Raw genomic sequence first — 22,408 nt, 5'->3', positions numbered from 1 at the left:
CAGTAGCACTTTACCTCATGGTTAGTGAGGAAATACATTTAGTCCCCAGTACAAAGTTGTTGTAAGCATTTCAAGACATGCCAGCTGAAACTAGAACCGCACCTAACTTCCCGATCATTGGAAGAAATAAAGAAGAAAAAAGATTTTGTTTGGATTTTTCCCCCATTATAGTTGTATAGTTATGCTGTTGCATAGTCATATAGTATTCCTGACAACTCAACCGTAACAGAAGTGACTTAACTTGCAGAAGTGTATCATAAACACAAAGTACAGGCTCTCAAGTGTTTGTTTCGTCACACTGCTTACAGAAGCTCACTTTATGGCTCCCTTGAATAAAATGTATTTTTATTTACTTAGCAGAAAAAGCCTTAAGGTAGTTGTTTTTCTTTTGAAGACATATTTTAAATACAAACCCATCTCTTACCACAACTTCAGGAATCACCACAACGTTTAGAGGCTTGTCATTGACAGTTGTATCTTTAACTAGCATATATATTCTTTCAGCTTCAGAAAAGCATGAAATTTCGAGTACAACAGCACCTGTAAAGAGGCATCAGAACTGGGTTTTTCTTATATATTCTACTACTATCAGGAAACCTGTATATCAATCACAGCAAAAGTTTACTCAGTTTACTCAGGACATTGTTCAGTACAAGTTACTCTGCAGCACTTGTGGTTGTTGGTTAGCAGTGAATTTGGCTGTTTTGATTTTTAGTCTTTCCTTCATACCCCCAAGCACAACCTGGATTTTTATCAAAGCAAAGCATTTTGAGGACAAGAGGAAATGTAGCACAAAGCTACTGCATATTTGAAGACTTCCTCTGGGCTTCAGAAGTATGGCCTATTACTCTCTATCATAACCAACAGACTATTCTCCTCATGCAGAAGTGACAAAGGTATTAGGTTTCATTTTGCATCTCATTGTTAAAAATCCAGTAGTTCCATTCATTAACAATATCCCAGCAAGAATTATTACAAGCAAAGACTTGGTCTGAGAATCACTTTAATATCTTTACGTTGACTTAGGACCTGTATGGGGAAGTTGGGGAAGAAGAGAAGACAAAAGGGAGAAATGAAAGAAAATAAAATACTGACAAGTTAGTTTAAAGTAAGATAGTGAGGAGGAAAACAGGGTACGATAAGACCAAAGTGCATAATGGACAGCATATGAGATGTGAGCTAGTACCACAACCTGGCTGCAACCAAAAGAAAGAGAGTCAGGAAGTTACCAGAAGCATTAAAATACTCAGAAAGTGAAAAAAAGAAAATCCCACAAAGAACAACAAAAATCACACACAAGCAGAAATATCTAAAAACCACATGCAGGTGATCTTGATTAAATGAAGCTGTGACATGAAAAGAGTATCACAAAACCAACTGTTCTCCACTGGCATATAAATGGAGAAGGCACGTATGAAAGCTTTATGGTTTTCCTATGACAAGTCTGTATTTACTAGCCACGTGGAGACAGCAAATACACAAAGGAAGCATGCATCAGTCTTCAAAATCACACTATAGAAAGATTCACTTAGCAGTCATGTGAAAATTAAGCCTGCCAAAGGTTGTGAAACATCTTGAATACGAACACCTAAATGTACAAAAGAAATTCCACACTTCTAAGTTTTCCCAAATGCAGATCTCCACCTGACCATTGCACTAAAGCTGCACAGAGCCACTGCTGCTCTGGCTTTCAGAAACCTCATCTTCAAGCTTGCTGAAATAAAGCTCGTAAAGCAAAAGCAGAACAACATCTGAAAGGGTGAATGCAGAGTTAAGTGTGCTGATTTTCTGCAGAGGAGCCACTGAACTCCCGCTTAAACTGTGCTAGGAAACAGTGACTGTGTAACAGTACCATCAAGTTCAAAAGCAGCACCTAATTTTAGCGTATTAGAAGTCAAAATAAAGAGAGAGTACTTGAAGGGCTTTTAACTGTTTGGTGGTGTTAGACTGTTCAGTTATAAGTGCGACTTCAAACTCATTTTTATGGTGAAATGTCTCCACTTTCTGGTACATGAGGCATAAAGCCAACCTTTTTGTTTTTAATAAGGTAACACTAATCCACTGCTCGTTGTAAATACAAGTTACATTTTACCTGAGGGGCTGGGACTAACAAACCCCAAACTTAGAGACCCTAGTACTAAGCTGCAGTTTTGAAAATAGGCATTATTTGCAAGACAGAAAATCTTAATGCTTACCTTGTGCTTGATAAACATGACTCACAGATACTACATTTGCTGCAAAGGGTAAAAATACAAACACATAAAACCTTGGTACATTTAGAGTAAATATTTAAAATATTTTTAAAAGTTACATCAATATAACATAAATAAATATTAAAAGTTACACAAATATAGGGAGAACCTCCAGCTAACACTTTCCCTCTCCTAAGTTTACTTTGCAAGTTAGAAAAGCTAAACTGATTTTCATAAAATGTGACTATGAATTCTTTCTGGCATTTGAAGTTTAATTCCTCTTGAAGTTACATAAAAGACTGGGAAAAATGCTTCGCTTCCTGAAATGAAAAGCATGACGCATTCCTGACACTGTTTACAGTCTACGTTGGTTGAAAGAGTATTATGGAAAATCAGTTACACTTCTTTCAAAAAGAAAAATAAATTCTCTCAACTGAGTACTTGTCTGTATGTGTGTGCACACACCGCTCATTCCTCTCCATGACCAAGCACAGAGCTCATGAACAACATGGAGAACAGCCCACACAAAAAATGTCAGAGGTTAACAAAGGTGAGGAACGTTCATGCACAGGGAATTAAACTGCACTGCCATGATTTGAATGGTGTAAGGGTATGTATGGTTCAATTCTAAGAAGTGATACTTTTCACTAGAGAAAAAATGGTGCGGTCACATACAACTCAAGTAATGTATTAATAATTCTGTGAATAATGAGCTGTTACATCTCTCATGCAAGCATGAGCATTTTCAAATGAATTAAGAAAGCCCCCATGATCATACACAAGGCAGACTGATTATTCAAATAACGTTAAAACACTAAGAAAAAAAAAGGAGCAACAGATGCTACTATACTATATTTTATACATATGAATATATCTCAAAACACATACTTACTTTTGATAGCTAATTCAGTTTTGAGAATATTGGTGTATTCTTCACGAGAAAGTTGAGGTGGAAGGCCCCCAACAAGTAAATTTACTCGCACTATGGATTTACTGTTTTCCGCAATGTAAAATCTTGTTTGATTCATCTGACGTATTGAAGTCTACCGAAATAAAGAAAAATAAGCGATGTGACATTTGGCCAAAAGATACTGTGAAACAAAATCCCAAATAGTTCTGGACTTAGCAGTCAATCCTCTAAGCCTGGAGGATATTTTGAACAGAAACAAGCTTCAATCTTAAATTGGTTACTTGCCTTTTCTGTAATAATGGGGATTACCTCCTTGATAGAAAAAAGGATCATGTTACTTTTTCAGATTTACCTTTCTTATGTCCTTGAGTCTGTTAAGAATCAGCTCCTGATTGTCCAACACCATGCGCTGAACTGGAGACAGAAAGAACATTAATCCTGTTTAAAAGCACTTCAAGTTATTATTAGGCTCAATAAACAAAAACTATTAAAAAAACTTAAGAGCACCAGAAACCAACCAGGTAGGACATTCACAAGGCTACATTAACCTAATAAACCAACTTCCTGATAATGATCACAAAGAAAGCCAAGTAACAGGCCAGTATCTGAACTACAAAGATATTTACTTGGATGTGGCCAGGGCATCATCAGACTACTTCAGTGGCTTTATTTACCTCTCCATGCAGCCTTACAAATAATGAAACACAAAGGGATGTGAACTTGGAGAACACCAGCTCAGCTCTTACAGGGTCACAACCCTCTTGAGCAACTCTAGGCCTGTGTATTTTATAGTGCATACACATACCCCTTGGACTATCTCAAGACTTGAATTTTTTCTTGTTTGGAGGCAGTGTCAGAGGGAAAGAGAAGGGAAAGCAGGGAGCCACCTGAACTTTGCAATAAAATTTTACCAAGTACTGCACTTAAGACGATTATGTCAGTTAAAGGCAGCTCCCCTAAACAGGGCTTTTTGCCAAAGGGTCAATACCTGCCAGAAACAACTAATAAACTTTTAGGTGATTATGAAGAAAGAGAAGGCAACCATATTCCCAAAGGACACCCAAGACCGGAACTAACAAACATCACTTCTAATGAAGTATTTCAACATGATGTTGAAGTTCCATTTGTGAAGGCATATGTTAAAAAATAACTGGGACTGTGTTAAAAGGGGAAAAAGCAGCTCCAGGAGGAAGATCAGTTACAGACGTGCCTTTGACCAATGATCCTTTGCTTACCTTGCTTACTGCCCATAAGCACTTCCACCAATTTGAAATTCTCGAGGCACTCCGTCTGCCAAAAGATGCAACATGTAAATGTAGCTTCTGAATTAAATAGAATTTCATCAGGTGTTTACAGTAATGTTATGGTTACACTGCGCGCACACAGAGCATGAAAAATCAAACAGTTTTAAACCAACCATGATCTTCTCCTAAACCACTCCTCCTGATCCAGGAATAATCGTTATTTTACACACTCAGCCACACACACAATCGCAGGCTCCTGTGCCCTTAACTATGTTGGCATCCTCACAGCCCAGTGGATTCATCCCAGGGTACTGAAATAACTGGACAATGTTACCACAGGACCACTTTCCATCATTTTTCAGCCATGTTGGAAGTGTAGAGTCCAATAGACTGGAAGCTGGTATGTCCTGTCCCAGTTTTCGAGAAGGGTAAGAAGACCCTGGTAATCACAAGCCCATCAATTTCACTTTAGAGTCTGGTAAAATTACAGAGACAGTTATTCTGGGAATTAGTGAAAGACACTAGAGAGACAGTGCAGTCATTGCCCATAGTAAGGGTCCACAAGGGGAAAGTTCTGCTTAACCAACTTAATTGAATTTTATGACAAGGTCACCCATCTAGCTGACCAAGGGAACCCAGCAGGATATGGTGTTTCTGGATTTTAGCAAAGCTTCTGGTACTGCCTTTCACAGTATTCTTCTGGATTACCTGTCCAGCACATACGTAGACAAGTCCGTAATACATGGGTGAGCAGTTGACCTGATGGGTCAGGTGCAAAAGGTTATAGGAAACAGGATTACATCAGCCTGGCAGCCAGTCACCAGTGGGGCTCCCCAGGGCTCAATTTTAGGGCCACTGCTCTTTAATGTTTTTATAAAAGATCTGGGATGCAGGAATTAAATTCACATTAAGGAAGTTTGACAATGATGCTGAACTCAGAGGAGCTGTGGACTCCCTCAAGTGTAGAGAGGCCTTTCAGGGAGACGTGGATAGGCCAAAGAGCTGGGCAATCAGCAGTCATATGAGATTTAACAACAGCAAGAGCCAGATTCTCTACCCGGGACAGGGCGATCCTGGTTATAAATACAAACTAGGGGAGCAGAGGCTGGAGGGCAGCTCTACAGAAAGAGATCTGGGGATGTGGGTTGATGGCAAACTGAGTATGAATCAACATGGCAGCCAAAGAGGCCAGCCATGCCCTTGCGTGCATCAAGCACATCATAGCCAGCTAGTTGAGGGAGGGGACTGTCCCACTCTATGTGGCACTGGTGTGGCCCCACCTTGAGGCTTTTGTGCAGTTTTGGGCCCCTCAGTTTAACAAGGACGTCAGACTAACAGAGAGTGGCCAGAGGAGGGTAACCAGGGTGGTGAAAGGCCTCAAGGGTCAGGCTAAGGAAGAGCACCTGAGGTCACTTTGTTCAACTTGAAGAAGAGAAGGCCAAGGGGTGATCCCATCACAGTCAACATCTTCCTCCAGGCAGTAAGCAGAGGGGAGGTGCTGATCTCCTCTCTCTGGTCACCCTTGACAGGGCACAGGGAAATGGAGTGAAGCAACGTCAGGGGAGGTTCAGATGGGACATTAGGAGAGGTGTCTTCACTGGGAGGTGGTTGGTCACTGAAACAGGCTCCCCAGGGAAGTGGCACCAAGCCTGTCACAGTTAAAGGAGTGCCTGGATGATGCTCTTAGTCAATACAGTTTAGTTTTAGGTAGTCCTGTGAGAAGCAGGGAGCTGGACTCAGTGAGCCTTATGGGTCCCTTCCAGCTTGAGATATTCTAGGATTCTATGACTTTCTTTGCAGAGCAGTGCAAAGAAGTAGGAGAAAAGCATGATCATCTCAACACTGATCTCCAGTTTCCCAACAACACAACATTAGCAGCATAGTTACATACAAGTGTATTTTAAATATCTCAAGACATAAAAAGCCATAAGAAAATATACTGCATGCCAAGAAACATTGTGTTCATGCTAGTAAATCTGCTTGACCCAGAAATACTGACAGTAACTTCCAGTACAGAGCAACCAGATGTACCATCAAGATTGCAGAAAGTTTTGAGCATCATTCCAATCACAAGAGATCATCTACCAAACATGAACAGCATTCACAATAACTGTGAACTGACCGATTATAATTTCTCTAAAGGGAAAAAACATACGCACCCCACTTCAGGATCACTCAGGTGGTATATGGACATGCTTACTATCTTTCATTTACCTGTTTTCCAAGTAATGGAAGCACTTCCTTGATGACAGTCTGTGTAGTGCTATCCTTATTTACTCGTAGAGAAACATATGCCATTCCCACCCTAAAGAGAAAAGAAACACTTATTTTAGGACAATCATTTGACCTATCCTGTACCTTTTTTACCTAAGTAGCGTTATTTCTATGGGGATAGGCAGAAATCTGTATTGAAGAAAAGTTGTTCACTGAGGTTCACGGCAGATGCAACATTCACCCCACAGAGAAGTAAAGACTTTCATCTCAAGGAAATGATCATTACAATTGTGGCAATTAGTTTCTTTCTATACACAGAATTACCTGCAAGTCTTTCATAAAACTTGGCAATGTAGTTGCATCAGTAAAATGAACAGATGTTTAATTTTTTTACCACTGCTCTTAAGACATGAATTGGTTACCAGTCAGTCTTGTTTCCACTGCTAAATATGCTTAAAATGTATATTGTCTCAGTGGTAGATGGAACAGAGTTTTTTCCCTTGATTTTTTCCTCCTATTCTCAAATCAGAAGTTACACTGAATTCTTCCTACTTAATGTTTCTTCCAAACACAAAAATAAATTAAATCAAGCTTTCAAGTGGCATATGTGTGTGTCATCATTTGTTTACAGATGGAGTTCATGTAAAGCTGCATCTTCTTGGCTGAACACACGACAACAGAACTGCACAAGATGTATGTTCCATGCATTTAAAGAAAAGCACAAACACGTCTCCATGCACGGAAATGAATAGTATGTATATTTCTCATTCAGAAAAATAAACAGAAGAATCTTGAAATACAGAAGACTAAACTACATTCTGTTATACTTGTGCGACTTCAGTAACTGAAACACACTGGAGACTACAGACGACAACTGTAGCCAACCAGAATAACCTTGTGATTAAAAACACTCACTTCAGCCAGGCAGGATAAATTCTGATCACTTCCTCGTCCTTTGGTTTGGCTCTGATGATCCAAGCTTCAGGAACAGATTCGCGGAATACCGAGCTCAAGTTGCTGTCCTCCACAGCATCGTTCCTGTTGATAACATCATCAGACAGCAGCGCCTGCTGTGTAAAGGTCTGAAGCTCATACTCCTGCTGGTCATCATTTATGTAGTATGCCCTCAAAGCAGCCTCCTGCAACACAGCAAGATAAATTAACATTTCCTTGAAAAGACACCATTAATACCTGTGTAACCACAGACATTTATAAATATTTTACATATGGAATGAACCTTTAATGCATGCTTTAACCACAGTATGGTGGATAAATAGCAATGGCAGCAAACAAAACAAGCAAAATTTTAAAAACAAATTTTAGTGGAATATACAAAAGAAAATTTGAGATATCAGTGGATTTGAACACATGGTATTTCTGTCAAATGTTAGTCAAGTCCTACATGACAGATTGAATGTAAAAATTCAGCACCAGTAAGGCTACACTCACTGCATGCAAAATTAGTTCAACAAGGAAAATGGTAAATTACACTTGGTTATGCCTAACAACCTTTGTGCACTAAGGGGATGCTGAAAATTAGGAGCTTCTCAGCCACAAGTCTGTCCTGAACCCACAAACCTGTAAAGAGGGAAGGTTAAGGGCAGTCCTTGGAAGATGCAAGCAGCCACAGGAATTTTACATCAATTACTGGTCCATGCCTGCAGCATTTCTTCTAACACAGATGCTACAGTGAATACAGCCATGGGTGAATACAGTCAGCTATGAGAACTGGTATGAATCTGCCCTGGTATTATAAGCAGCAACCTGATAAAATGGGCTTGAAAAGCAAACAGCACTCCTAAATAAAAGTGTTTTCAGCACTGTTTACCATTTTCCTTCAAGATCTTTGACATGCAGAACAATACAAATATTTTCCAGAATTCCTGTTGATTTTGAACACAGTATCAAGATAAAAATCTTAATGACCCATATGTTTAAATTGTCAAATTCTGATGTAATGAATTCTTCGGACTTCTGGGCCAAGTCTCTTATGACTTTGAGTTCTCACCATGCTTAATTCTACTGTGCACCACCCCTACCCTCTCTAGGCTTTATTTCTGTGCTGCATGGGGTCTCTGCCTAGCCCAGCAAATTAAGCTCTGTACAGAACATTTGACTTAGTACCGAGTCATGCTTCCACCCCCAGACAGAGCACTAGAAAAGCTGGGGAGTGGCAATGATGCGATTGACAATTCACTACTTTTACAGCCAAGGAGTGGAGGTAACCATACTATGCTTCAGTGTTCAAAATGGATTAACTGAAATGCAATAGCAGTGGCTGTCCAATGTCAAACAACTGAATACTACAGAAGAAGAGCAAGACCTATGGAGCTGATTATCCAGTACTGCTCACATAAGTAAACTTAAGACCTCAGAGTCACACAGGGAAGGAGAATGACTGCTTAATGTGAGATACGCTGTGGTCCCCTTTAATGTTATGGATATGTAGGCCACCACTTCTTCAGATGGTCTATAATAAAAGTGCTACACGCAGAAGTCAAATTAGATTGTATTATTGTAGCCCATTTACAGATTTTGTTTTTACTGAGTTACATCTGTAAAACTTTCAGCTCCTAACAATTGTAATATACAGTCATGTGCCCCATTATCACACTGGAATATTGATGTTCACCGCACATCTTACCACAACTTCTTCATTTTTTGCAATCCTTGGAACTGAGATCAGCCGATATTGGTTGCGTTTCACAGCATCATTCCCATCAAATATCTTTAATGTCTGTTTACCTGAATGAAAACAATTACTACATTTCAATAACACACCCCTCAAATCATAAAGCTACCTGAATAGGAAGCATATAATGAAACTATAAAACCCCCTGCATTTAATCTACTGAACTGCTTCTTCATCACAAGCTTTGAGACTGAATATTTTCATTTTGGTTTGTTATTTTTCATTTAGAAAGAGGGAGGAAAGCAGGAATAGTGTTTCAAGTAATCACAGCTTTATCCTTTCCTTTGATGTGGTTATATATAACTACACTGCTCATGTTACCTCTTTTTCATCCTCACCATTCATGACTGCTTTTATTATTGACCCGTTCAACAACATGAAACCAAGACAGAGTACCGTCACCTTCAGAACAGCTCCCAAAGCACTGCAAGTTCTGAGAGCATCCTTCTGAAGAAAGTCTTTAAAAATAGGTGGTGAGCTGTACAGAAACAGGAGAAAATGCAGGAACAAGAGAAAAACTACAAGAAAGAAGGTACAGCAAATTAAGAACCACAACTCTTTGCTGTGTTTCATTTCACTAAAGCCTTATCAAATCCATGCTCAAACCACAGAGCTCAAGTTGTTGCACAGACATCTCTCAAAGGGCGAAAAGTTAAGCATTTCAGGTTCGCCTTTCACAAGTCTTTCACAAACATGAGTTAAGACTCAAGTCTGGACTAATCCAATGTATGACAAGTTTCTCTCATAAAAGTCCAGTATGTGTGTCCTTTCAGTCTATGGCAAGGAATTAATCAATCCAGACCAAAGAGGAGATTCCAACAACACAGACCTTGTGTCCTCTCCTGATCACATGTTTATGAAGAGACCTGATGGGCTGTTCAGTTTTCAAGGTTCTTTCATGCACTCCCAGAGAGCCCATGCTTTACAACAGACATGACTGTTATCCACGGTCAGAATTTGCCCTTTGTATTTGCAGGGTTGGACTGAATTGTTTACAAGTCACAATGAACTGTTTACTGCAACACTGTGTTACAGACTGATCTCACAACAAATCTGTACAGCTGTATTCATCATGAAATAATAAAAACACTAGAAGGTATCACTTGAGGACTTGAAATGCTAGAAGTATTAACCAAAAGCTATGTACACCAGATGCACTGTACACGCAACAGGTTAGTCATGCAGTTTGTTAACACACATTGTAAAGGAGAGATATGTCACGTGCTGGAATCTACTTCCATCCTTTTCTTAGAGCTTGGAAATACTTTGTAGTACAGCAAAAAGTACTGAAAGACTTTTGCTCTCAAATAATGGCATCTAGGGTCAAATGACCTCAATAACAAAGTACAATTTGTCACAGAAGGATTAAAAAGAAGAGCTGGAGCTGGAGAAGGAAAAAACCACACCACTCCTAAGTGATGGTAGAAAAAAGCAAGCTAAAATCCCAGGCAGAAATGTTCATCATTTGGTATCTTAGTGCTCCAGTGACAGATTAAAAGGGAAAGACTGCACTGAGTAATTGCAGTGATGCTCTGCAAGCTGCCTAGAGCCTGAAACTCAGGTACGCTGTGCCTAATCCACCTATTCCTGTCTCAGTGTAAATTCTGTCACTTCAAACAAAGGCAGACTGGTGCAGAACTCCAGGTTCATCCAACACTGTCTGAAAACAGTGTTTTAACATGAGACTCCAACTCTCAAAATAAAATCCTGCTACTTTCATTCTCTTTACCTTTATTTCTCATTATTCTGAGATGTGACAGCTACAGGCTTTGTTTTTCAATTTAGTCTGGTCCACTTACTAAGCCTCGCCAAGTGTGAGAGCAGCGGAGATGCTCAGAGCTCTGCCTCACAGCAAAGTGGCCAACAGCATTCAGAGCTGCATTAGTAACAGCACTGCCAGCAGGCTGACAGAGATTATTTCACTCTGCTGAACCTGACACCTCATCAGGAGAGCTGTACCCAGTCCTACGCTCTTCAGTACAAGACAGACACAGACGTACTGGAAGGAATGAAAGGAGGGCCCAGGAAGATGATAATGGGTCTGGAGCATCTCTCAGAAGAGGGGAGGCAGACAGAGCTGGAAGTGTTCATGCTGGAGAATGAAGGATCAGGGAGAGGGGTGTCTTACTGATACGTGTAAGTAATCAATGGAGGGTGTAAAGGTGAGCAGACAAGAGGCAATGGGCACAAATAAAAATTAATAAATAAATATAAAATACACAAATAAAAAAAAAACACCCAACAAATTACATTTAAACCTAAGAAAAAAAATTTCTACTGTGAAACTGTAAACAGGTTGTCCAGGGAGGGTACTCAAGTCTCATCCTCAGAGATATTCAAAACCCAGCGGGACATGACCCTGAACATACTGCTCTGATTGACCCTGCACTGAGCAGTGGGTTGGCCTAGATAATCTCCATGCTGCCTCCAATCTCAGCCTGTGAAGGGGTACCCCTGTACAAGGGGTGCTTGTACAAAGAAAGGAAGATAAAAAGTAAGATCACAGATTCACAACATAGTTGGGTTAGATGGGGCTTTCAAAGATCATATAGTTCAAACATCCTAACATGGACCTCTTTCACTAGATCAGATCGCTCAAAGCCCTGTCCAACCTGAGCTTGAACACTTCCAGTGATGGGGCATCCATAACTTCTCTGGGCAATTTGTTCTAGTGTCTCTCCACTCCCACAGTAAAAAAAATTCTTGTTAACTATGTCCAGTCCAAATCTGACATCCTTCATTTCAAAACAGCTGCCCTTTGTCCTGTCACTACAGGCCTCGGTAAAAAGTCTCTGTACAGCGTTCTTATATGCAACCTTGAATTACTAAACAGCTGCAGTAAGGTCTCCCTGAAGCCTCATACTCTCCAGGCTGGACAAACCCGACTCTCTCAGCCTTTCACAAAGGAATAGACATTTCATCCCCCAGAATCCACTCCTTAATCCTGTCAGAGTCCCTCTGGATGGCAACCCTTCCCTCCAGCGAACTAACTGTTCCGCTCAGCTTGGTGTCACCCACAAGCGTACTGAGGGTTCCCTCAATCCCACTTTATGTCACTGATGAAGATAATAAATAGCACTAGTCCCAGTATGGGCCCTTGAGGGACACCACTTGGTACTGGTTTCCACTCAGATGTTGATGTGAAAGCACAGATGGTTTAAGCAGGAAGCAAAGGAACTAAAATCCTGAATGAAAGTCACACTGAAAAAGTTACTTCCTTTCTAAATAGTATCTACAACATGACACATCTTCATGCTTCCTGTTTTGCAGGTTTATTTCTGGCACCTGTCAAGAAGAATGACTTTTGGAAGCACAGCTCTAATTTCCTCTTTCCTATATGCTTATTCCTCAAGTACACTTCTGAGAGTAGTTAGCTGAAACCATCTGCAACACCTGTTTAGGGAAAATAATCACACAATTTTCACATGCAATATATACTCTTTACAGCACTGAGAGTGAATTATTCTACTGGAGAAGTGAGCTTGGGATACAAGATATGATACACTGGAACTTTCCAAGTAGTTTTTTAGATATGAAAAGTAGTATTACCAAGGTGATTTAACTTTTCAATTTTCCAATTACCAACTTAATGGGAGTGTCTATTGTCAGGTTTTTTTAGTCATAAGGAACATTTAAATATAATCCACTCTCACTCCTGAAGGACCCTTGAAACTCTACCACATTGCCTTGAGACTGTAACACTCACCAGAAAGTGTTCCACTGCTTTAAACCCTGCTGGATTAAGTGTAATTTTTTTAGAAGCAGATTTCTGTCAAGAGTCATCTCCCTGGTGACTTTAGCATAGACAAATTTTAACCAAAAGACACACTGCGTCTTGAGCAACATCCTTTAGGGCTAACATGACTTCAGAAAGCACAGCAAATGCTGGTTACTGACAGCACAGCCAGTGTTGAGTATGAGCTTTCGTAACACTATCAAAATCTCCACTGTTTTCTCTAGCAATCCAGAGGGTAGACAACCATCTGAGAACAAAAACATTCGTCCAAGTTTTGGTACTTGTTTTCATTCAGACTGCCTTTGTAGTCTGCTCTTATTAGATACTAGCTGGCCTGAGAGAATCCCTAGCAATTTAACTGGAAATTTTTTTACGAGCAATTTGCTTCTTATGACCAGCCAAATGTTGCAAAAAGTTGGCTTGGTTCTTAAAATAAACCAGTTTTCAAGGAGGGGTTTAGCTCCACAGACCAGTAGTAATGTTCTTAGCTCAAGTACATTCCTTAGCTAAATACACAGGATGCTCAATCCTGCTTTCCTTAATGTAATCTTTCATACAAACCAAGCTCAATTGATCAGCCAAAAATCATGTTTAACTTCATCACTGTCCTCCTCACAGGGGTCACTTTTACTCCAACCCAGTGAAAGATGATGGCTTTCTTGCACATGAGCTGCTGGAGACACATTAACAAAAGGACAAACAGCTACTTATTTGAATTTAAGTCTACATACCTCTACTTAGTATAAAAAATTTTTGCTAATATGCACCAGATGCAGATAAAAAAACTGGTATTTAAAGGAGTTACTGCCTGTTTTGTAATATTGACAATTCATTGCTGAATGTATTTTATCTTTTCCTGTTTAATCAGACTATACAGTATCAGTTTTCCTCCTGAAATACACTTTTTTTTCTTATCATGGGATACTGAGTTGAAAAAAAACCTGTTCTTCATGCACATGCTATTCAGGGGGAAAACAACTACAAAAAGGTCAACTCCAGGCATAATTTACAGAACTACGGAATTTGATTTTGGAGGCTAAGATACCAAATTTTCCTGGGAAAAGTATCAGCAGCATTTGATGAGCCCAAAGTTCACGTCCTTTGACTTCCAAATCCCCACAGACAGGACTTAGTTCTGAAAAGACTTACATGCGGCTTGTGGCAGAGAGGAAAATGTTGCTATCCTGAATGTTTTTTTTCCACTAGAGGCCTACACCAAATATATTGGTGGAATTTACTCTCAAGAGACACTGCTTACCAAGGACCATCCTTACAAGGAAAACTTGTGCTATCACAGTATCACAGTATCACAGTAGGTTAGAGATTGGAAGGGACCTCAAAAGATCATCTAGTCCAATCCCCCTGCCGGAGCAGGAACACCTAGATAAGGTTACACAGGAACGTGTCCAGGCGGGTCTTGAATGTCTCCAAAGAAGGAGATTCCACAACCTCCCTGGGCAGCCTGTTCCAGTGTTCCGTCACCCTCACTGAGAAGAAGTTTCCTCTCAGGTTTAAGTGGAACCTCTTGTGCTCCAATTTGTATCCATTACCCCTTGTCCTTTCATTGTTTGCCACTGAGAAGAGCCTGGCTCCATCCTCGTGACACTCCCCCTTTATATATTTATATACACTAATAAGGTCACCCCTCAATCTCCTCTTCTCCAAACTGTAGAGACCCAGCTCCCTCAGTCTTTCCTCATAAGGGAGATGCTCCACTCCCTTAATCATCTTAGTTGCCCTGCGCTGGACTCTCTCCAGCAGGTCCCTGTCCTTTTTAAACTGAGGGCCCCAGAACTGGACACAATATTCCAGATGAGGTCTCACCAGGGCAGAGTAGAGGGGAAGGAGGACCTCTCTCGACCTACTAACCACCCCCCTTCTAATACACCCCAGGATGCCATTGGCCTTCTTGGCCACAAGGGCACAGTGTCGGCTCATGGTCACCCTGTCGTCCACCAGGACCCCCAGGTCCCTCTCCCCTACACTGCTCTCTAACAGGTCGTTCCCCAGCCTATACTGGAACCTGGGGTTGTTCCTGCCCAGATGCAGGACTCTACACTTTCCCTTGTTATATTTCATCAAGTTATTCCCCGCCCAGCTCTCCAGCCTGTCCAGGTCCCTCTGGATGGCAGCACAGCCTTCTGGCGTGTCGGCCACCCCTCCCAGCTTAGTGTCATCAGCAAACTTGCTGATAGTACACTCAATTCCCTCATCTAAATCGTTAATGAATATATTAAATAATACTGGTCCCAGTACCGATCCTTGAGGCACTCCACTAGATACAGGCCTCCAACTAGACTCCGCCCCATAGACTACAACTCTCTGGCTTCTCTCCTTCAGCCAGTTCACAGTCCACCTCACTACCCGATCATCCAGACCACACTTCCTCAATTTAGCCGCAAGGATGCTGTGGGAGACCGTGTCAAACGCTTTGCTGAAGTCGAGGTAGACCACATCCACCGCTCTACCATCATCCATCCACCGTGTTATTTCCTCATAAAAGGCTACAAGATTGGTCAAGCACGACTTCCCCTTGGTGAAGCCATGTTGACTGCTCCTCATAACCCTCTTATCCTTGATATGCCTTAAGATGGCACCAAGGATAAGGTGTTCCATCACTTTCCCAGGAACGGAGGTGAGGCTAACCGGTCTATAGTTACCCGGGTCCTCCTTCTTGCCCTTTTTGAAGACAGGAGTGACATTTGCTTTCCTCCAGTCCTCAGGCACCTCTCCCGTTTCCCAAGACTTGGTAAAGATGATGGAGAGCGGTCTAGCAATGACCTCAGCCAGTTCCCTCAGCACCCGCGGGTGCATCCCATCTGGACCCATGGATTTATGGATATCCAGATTGCTCAACTGGTCTTTAACCCATTCCTCATCGACTAAGGCAGACCGCTCCGTTGACCTATCTTCATCCGGGGTCTCAGCGGTACAGGGCTCTTCAGGACTGCCTCCAGCAGAGTAGACAGAGACAAAGAAGTCATTCAGTAACTCTGCCATCTCTGTATCTTCTGTCACCAGGGCACCCGTCCCGTTCATCAGCGGGCCTACATTGCCTCTGGTGTTAGTTTTACCTGCCATGTATTTGAAAAAGCTCTTTCTGCTGTCCTTGACCCCTCTCGCCAGCTTTAATTCCAAGGAGGCCTTAGCCATCCTAGCAGCTTTCCTACATCCTCTAGCAGCAGCCTTATATTCTTCCCAAGTGGCCAGCCCTTCTTTCCATGACCTGTAAACTCTCCTCTTCCACTTGAGCATACCGAGCAATTCCCTATTTAGCCACGCAGGTCTCCTGACCCTCTTCCTCGACTTCCTACGTGTCGGGATGCTCCGATCTTGAGCTCGGAAAAAGCAGTCCTTGAACGTCAACCAACTATCTTGGGCCCCTTTCCCTTCAAGCAGCCTAGCCCACTGGATTTCCCCTAGCAATCGCTTGAAGAGGCCAAAGTTTGCCCTGCTAAAGTCCAGGGTTGCGATTCTACTTGCTATTCTACTGACCCTACCACACAAGATCCTGAATTCTACCATCTCGTGGTCGCTGCAACCAAGGCAGCCCTCAACCTTCACTCCTTCAACCAGACCCTCCTTGTTAGTGAGGATGAGATCCAGCAGCGCACCTCTCCTGGTTGGCTCATCCACCATTTGCATGAGGAAGTTATCATCCATACACTGGAGGAACCTCCTGGACTGCGGCTGGGTTGCCGAGTAGTCCTTCCAGCAAACATCAGGGAAGTTAAAATCCCCCACGACGACCACGGCCTGTGACTGTGAGGCCGCTCTCAGCTGCCTGTAGAAGGCCTCGTCAACTTCCTCACCCTGATCCGGTGGCCTGTAACAGACCCCCACAACAGTATCGCCCCTGCCAGCCTGCCCCTTAATTCTCACCCACAGACTCTCGACTTGCTCATCATCTGTCCCCGGACAGAACTCAATGCATTGTAGCTGCTCTCACACATAAAGAGCAACCCCACCACCCCGCCTGGCTGGCCTGTCTTTCCTGAAAAGGACATAGCCCTCCATGACTATATTCCAGTCATGTGAGCTGTCCCACCACGTCTCTGTAATTGCCACCAGATCATAATCTCCCGACTTAACACAGGTTTCCAGCTCCTCCTGCTTATTTCCCATGCTGCGCGCATTGGCGTACAGACATTTCAGGGAGCGAGCCGAGCACACCGATTTCACCCTAGGATTACAGGAGGCCTCCCAGTCTTCATCTTCCTGCTTTCTGTTCTTCTTCTCTAGCCAGTGCTACTTCGAATTACCACTGGCACATTTTGGTTTATTTCAGTATTACTATTCATAACCTACAGGCGGCAATAAACCAGGTAAGAATTATGTGCTTTTATTGGTCTTGAAGAGACTCTTTCAAAATCCTAGACTGGTTTTTCTCCAGATGTTCCTCCACTAAGAGAGCCATCTGCAGGTGTTTCATTTCTCTGACCTTGTTTCCCAAGCATCTACCATGTGTATCACCACTTGATCTGGTTTCACCTGCTTCTCCCTCTAGCTTTAGGGCTCGAAATCCATTTAAGTGATGTTTCAGAGGAACATGTGACCTGCTTAGTTGTCTGTATGCCATTTTAGCCGAGTACAATGACTCGTTTTATGAAGGCAGAATGTTTCGTAAGTATCTTTACAGGATAAAACCCTCAAATCCACACAAGCTGTCCTTGCTTCTTCCTGAAAAGAGTTTGTTCCCGCTTGCAGAATTACAAGGTCTCCTCCATAATGGCAGCAGGTTTTGGACAAAACATAAGTAAGCACCAAGCTGATGACTCAGGTTGTTCTAATGCAAGGACATTTCATATTTCTTTCTCAGCAGGTGCACAGCGACCTGGCAAAAGAGAGTCTGTGGAAAATAAGTTTACTGGCAGCACCGCAGCCCTCACTGTTCTCCTCAGACAGGTTCCTCTAAAACCTCTTTCCAAGAGGGTTTTCTTTTGATGGCTGCATTTTGTCCTGAGGAAGACGGACACATTTGGACTGGACAGTTAGCATGCAGCCAGAGAGTGCTGAGAGACACTCAGGGCAGGGAGATTCCCAGGAGAGGCCCACACTCTTCATGTGTCCTTGTCGGATAAATGGGTTGCACACACAGAGAACCAGAAAGGCTGTTGAGCGCTCAATACACCTCCTGAAATATGTCTGTACGCATGTCCCTTGGGCTGCTATGGAGAAACTGTACTCAAGCATCAAGAGTAGCAGAATGCTACAGCAAAGAGAATGCACAATCACCAAAACAACTCACAAAGCACGGATCTTTATGCCATTCTCAAGCATCCACACTTAGATTTTTAACCTGGCAAGCACTGTCATAAGGACCCCTAAGGCAGAGAATAAATTAACACTAGCTAATAACATTTGTGAGTATCTCTCCATAGCCTCGTGACAACAATATTACAGAACAACAGATTTTTCAGTCTTTCTTCTTGAACAGATTTTCCATAAAACCTGTTTATATTTTGCAGGAAGTAGTTAAGAAGAGGTGATTACCTTCCCTGAAATAGACATCTAGAGCAGCCAAAGTTTTGACTACCAACTGGTGTGAGACATCAAGGATGAGGGGGAAAGGGATTTAAGGAACAAGAAAAGGTCAGGCAGGCTGAAAGAGAATCAAATCAAAGGGGTAGCAACACTGGGGACTAAATATTGTGCTTGAGGAAGGAAGTGAACTGGAAGAGACAAGTTGGGGAAGAGCACAAAACACAACTTGGTTACAAGTGAGAACAACAGTGGGCAACATGAGGTGTCAGAAAGGCAGATGTACGGGGTTGAGGGAAGGAGAGGAAAATAAGATAAGCACAGTGGGGAAAGTGAAGCAAAATAAAAGCAATGTGATTTTTCAGAATACAAATTTTTTTTTCTCCCAGTAGTTACAGGCATTTCAGCTAAAAAAGGAAACAGATAAACTCTTCTAGCACTTAAGCCAATAGTTTATCAATACATCGAACAAGAGCATAATCCTCTTTTCTAAAGTATCTTCAAACACAGGTGAAGCAAGCCATCTCAGAATAAATTCAGCATGACATCAGGTACAGCAATTCAACTTACAAATGAGTACCTTGAAGTACCACTGAACAGAAGCTTTTGTGAGCGAAGAAGTTGAAGACAATCTTCCTCAATCACTATCTGTGATGGATTAGCTCTAAAATACATAAAAGCTACCTAAGCCTCACTATACAGCAGTGAAGTACCCTCAGCTTCTATTGATTCCTGGCAAGCAATTAGGGCAGAATCAAGTTCCCAGGCACATGATTAGGCCTTTTCATGTTCCAAGATCCCTGCGGATCAACACACAAGTAAGAGCTCTTAACTCATTCTTTTATTTCAGGAATTATACTGGGATAGCTCCTCTGGGATTCCTTTGTTCATATATACAACAAATCTTTTTTTTTTTTTTTCTTTTCCTTCCTGCCTCCACTAACTCTTCATATTGCCATGAAATAATGAAAATGTTTTCCAAAAGTCTGCCTTTGACTTCTGAAGATTGACAGATTACATTGTGGTTGCATTTTAGCTGAAACCAATGAACTCTGTCTCCAGGAAAACAAGAATAATCTGTGCTGGTTGAAACCTAGTCGAACATCACAGAATGGACAGAAAATGCATACCCCTGAGGGACACCACTAAGGAGCACTTTTAATTCCTTTCTTTACCTCCACCCGCAGCTGAGATCTGTCAATGCAGAACAGTTTTATCAGTTGCATACTCCTGGATTAACCAAGACATATTTCAGTATGAAAATGGACACTGGGGCTCAACTCCTTCACATGCCATACAACCAACTACACTAATGAGATCATCCACACGATGTTTATCCTACTATCTCTGTAACATTCAGTTCCCCTCTAATTGTTCACAGTGTAGACAAGTCCTTAAAAGCTGGCTCGTGTTCTCAGGCACAAAGATTTACAGTCCTTTTCCAAACTTGCTCTGTACATCTGTTAAATCTATTATCTCAGAAAGTGTAGGGCTGTTTTTATGGTCATTTTATGCCTTTGGCTTCAGTATCTTGGTAGGCTAAGTTTCATGGTTGACTTAACATACTTCAGCTCCCAGAATTAAGATTTAAACCTTCTAACTTTACGCTTCACTCAACAATTCTACTACAATAGAGAAGAAATAAAAAGGAATGCAGACCCTTAATTCTACTTTTCTCCTAGTTATTATCTACAGACTTTGCACCCCTTCCTATCGGCTTTTTTCCTACAGAAAAGCATGTCTTTACAAGTCAGTATTATTATTCTTTTTTTCTGACTTGCTTCCACTGTTCTTAAAAATACGCATCTGTAAAATGTTGAGAACTTAAACTAAGGAAAGCTACAATATTCTGGAATGTAATTCACACATTCCTGAGGGAGAGAATCCAAAAGATGTGGCACATGAACTGAGTCAACACACAGAAGATAATGAGCACCTCACTCTTGACTCATATTACATAAATGATATTAATTAGAGACAGGTGGAAGGGGTCCAGCACGCTAAACATTGACTCTGACATGTTTAGTTTGATAGGTTATGACATGCAGAGAGGCACAAGACAACAACTGGCAGGTGAACCCAAAATACTTTGTCAGAGAAATTATCGAAGAAGCCATGACCTGGCCTCAGGCAAGGGCATCAGCCACCATGTGAGTCCACAGGAGAAGGTCTGTGGATCACCTCACCCACTGAGGTAGTCACTTGGGTTGTGGGACTTTCAGATGCATGGGAAGAGCATTCTAGGATTATACAAGACTTGTTAGGGGTGGAACCAAAGGTAGAAGAAGGGACGGTGATTTTAAAGGATCAAATATGGGATAATAGAAGGATAAGCGGAGATAAAGGAAGCTGGTCACATGCAATCTGAAGCAGGACTGCAGGTCACTGTGACCCATGTGTACATAGTTCCAGAAACCAGACTGACAGCTGTTGCATGTTTTTCTAGTTCCTAATATGGATGTAGGGAGTTGAATGCCCTTAAATTGTGGTTGGCTTCATCTTCTGAAAAGTAACAGTTTGGCTAATACCAACCCCAGAAAATTCCATGCGCATAAGAATTTAACTGCTTCAGAAGCAACCATCCCAGTATCATCGGGTGGCTTCAGTAAGATGGGCATCCAGCTACCTTAAAAGAAAAAGGCCTTGAAAAGACAGGCTTCCCTGCTCTTTAAATTGATTGGTTATTTATGGATTATTAACACTACGCTTTCTTTCTTTGATTACCAAGTTGAGAGAAATGATCTATTTGTCAGGGTTATGAACAGATTGTCACTTATGCCAATCTACCGGTAAAAAATACTGATATTTGTAAGACCTGAATAAATGCGTTGGACAAAAACTTTGCACTTCAAACTGATACCCAGCATTAGAAAAATAACCACTTAATATTTTCTCACAAGGCAAAGCAAGTTAAGATTATATGAATAAAGACTGGAGTAGGTGACTATCTAGCACTTACTGAAATTCTGCTTACTTGAATCTGTTGAAATCTGGACATCTTTTGTTGACCCCTGTGTTGACCCATCAACATCATCATCTTCATCTGTGAAAACAGAAGGATTTTGAGAAAGGATTCTTGTTCATCTGAACTGGGGAGGCAGGACAGAAGTGTCTGTCATTTAAGGATGGTTTCCATCAAACAAAACAATCCTGTCAGAAAAGCAACCTGTTTTCTTCTGCCTATTTTCTGGTAAGAATCCATACTAGAAAAACAGCATTAAAAAAACACACTGGCATTTAATTACAGTGAAGGCACACCTGAAGTCCTTCTGCTATTAGTTTTAACACTGCAGCTACAGCATTACATCCCTTTCTCAGGCTGTGATGTTTGCCTACGACCAAAGCATATATGATTTCCATTAAGTTTTAAAAAACAGATCAGTCCAAGAATTGCAGTAACAGCCTTCCAATCAGAATTATGGGGTTTAAATAAATATATATAATTTCAGTAATTGAAAAACTTGGGTGTCAGATTTGCTGACACCCAAATAGAAAGAAATTACTGCACTCCAGAAGAGGACTTTGATAGCAGTTCATTACTCTCACTAAAACTAGCAGCTAACATGTCAGATAATAACATATAAAATACCTAGAAAAGATTAAAATAAAAGCTACTAACATTTACATCTGCTTCTGTGAAGATAACATCCTGACTGCATTCTCATTCCTGACACTCGGGTCCACACAGTAATACTGGTACAAAACCAAACAGGGTTAATTTTTCTTCTCCAAGGGTAGCAGCAGCTAGTAACATAAGCCAACCCAGTGTGATGATCAAATACGCTCACCCATCAGAACTTGTCACTCCTGACTAGGATGCAAACAAAGCTCTCAGAAGATGGAAGCCTGGCAACAGTTTTATAAAAACTATGCCCTGCTATCGAGGGAGAAAGCAGGGAATCAAAGCAGAAAACAAGAGAAAAAATAAAACAAAACCAG

General features: G+C 41.5%; 1 protein-coding gene across 2 annotated transcripts in view; it reads right to left on the bottom strand.

Moving 5' to 3' along the window:
• Positions 1-22,408, bottom strand: part of DGKQ (diacylglycerol kinase theta) — an 81,886-nt gene that overhangs the window by 17,631 nt on the left and 41,847 nt on the right. Inside the window, exons 7-15 of one of the 2 annotated variants that reach the window (XM_061342688.1) lie at positions 21,429-21,512; positions 9,205-9,305; positions 7,476-7,699; positions 6,561-6,651; positions 4,338-4,392; positions 3,455-3,516; positions 3,085-3,235; positions 2,196-2,234; positions 425-540 (exon numbers count right to left, since the gene is read on the bottom strand). In XM_061342688.1, coding sequence (XP_061198672.1) covers positions 425-540; positions 2,196-2,234; positions 3,085-3,235; positions 3,455-3,516; positions 4,338-4,392; positions 6,561-6,651; positions 7,476-7,699; positions 9,205-9,305; positions 21,429-21,512 — 923 coding nt within the window. The remainder of the gene's footprint in view (positions 1-424; positions 541-2,195; positions 2,235-3,084; positions 3,236-3,454; positions 3,517-4,337; positions 4,393-6,560; positions 6,652-7,475; positions 7,700-9,204; positions 9,306-21,428; positions 21,513-22,408) is intronic. The other variant, XM_061342689.1, reaches the window with a different exon arrangement.

This window comes from Neopsephotus bourkii, unplaced genomic scaffold (assembly GCF_033783945.1).
Source record: "Neopsephotus bourkii isolate Nb327-2 ecotype Australia unplaced genomic scaffold, CSIRO-AGI_Nbou_v1 NB_1814, whole genome shotgun sequence".
Taxonomy (NCBI): Eukaryota; Metazoa; Chordata; class Aves; order Psittaciformes; family Psittacidae; genus Neopsephotus; species Neopsephotus bourkii.
The sequence above is the reverse complement of the archived record's forward strand: the minus strand, read 5'-3'. Positions and strand labels throughout refer to the sequence as shown.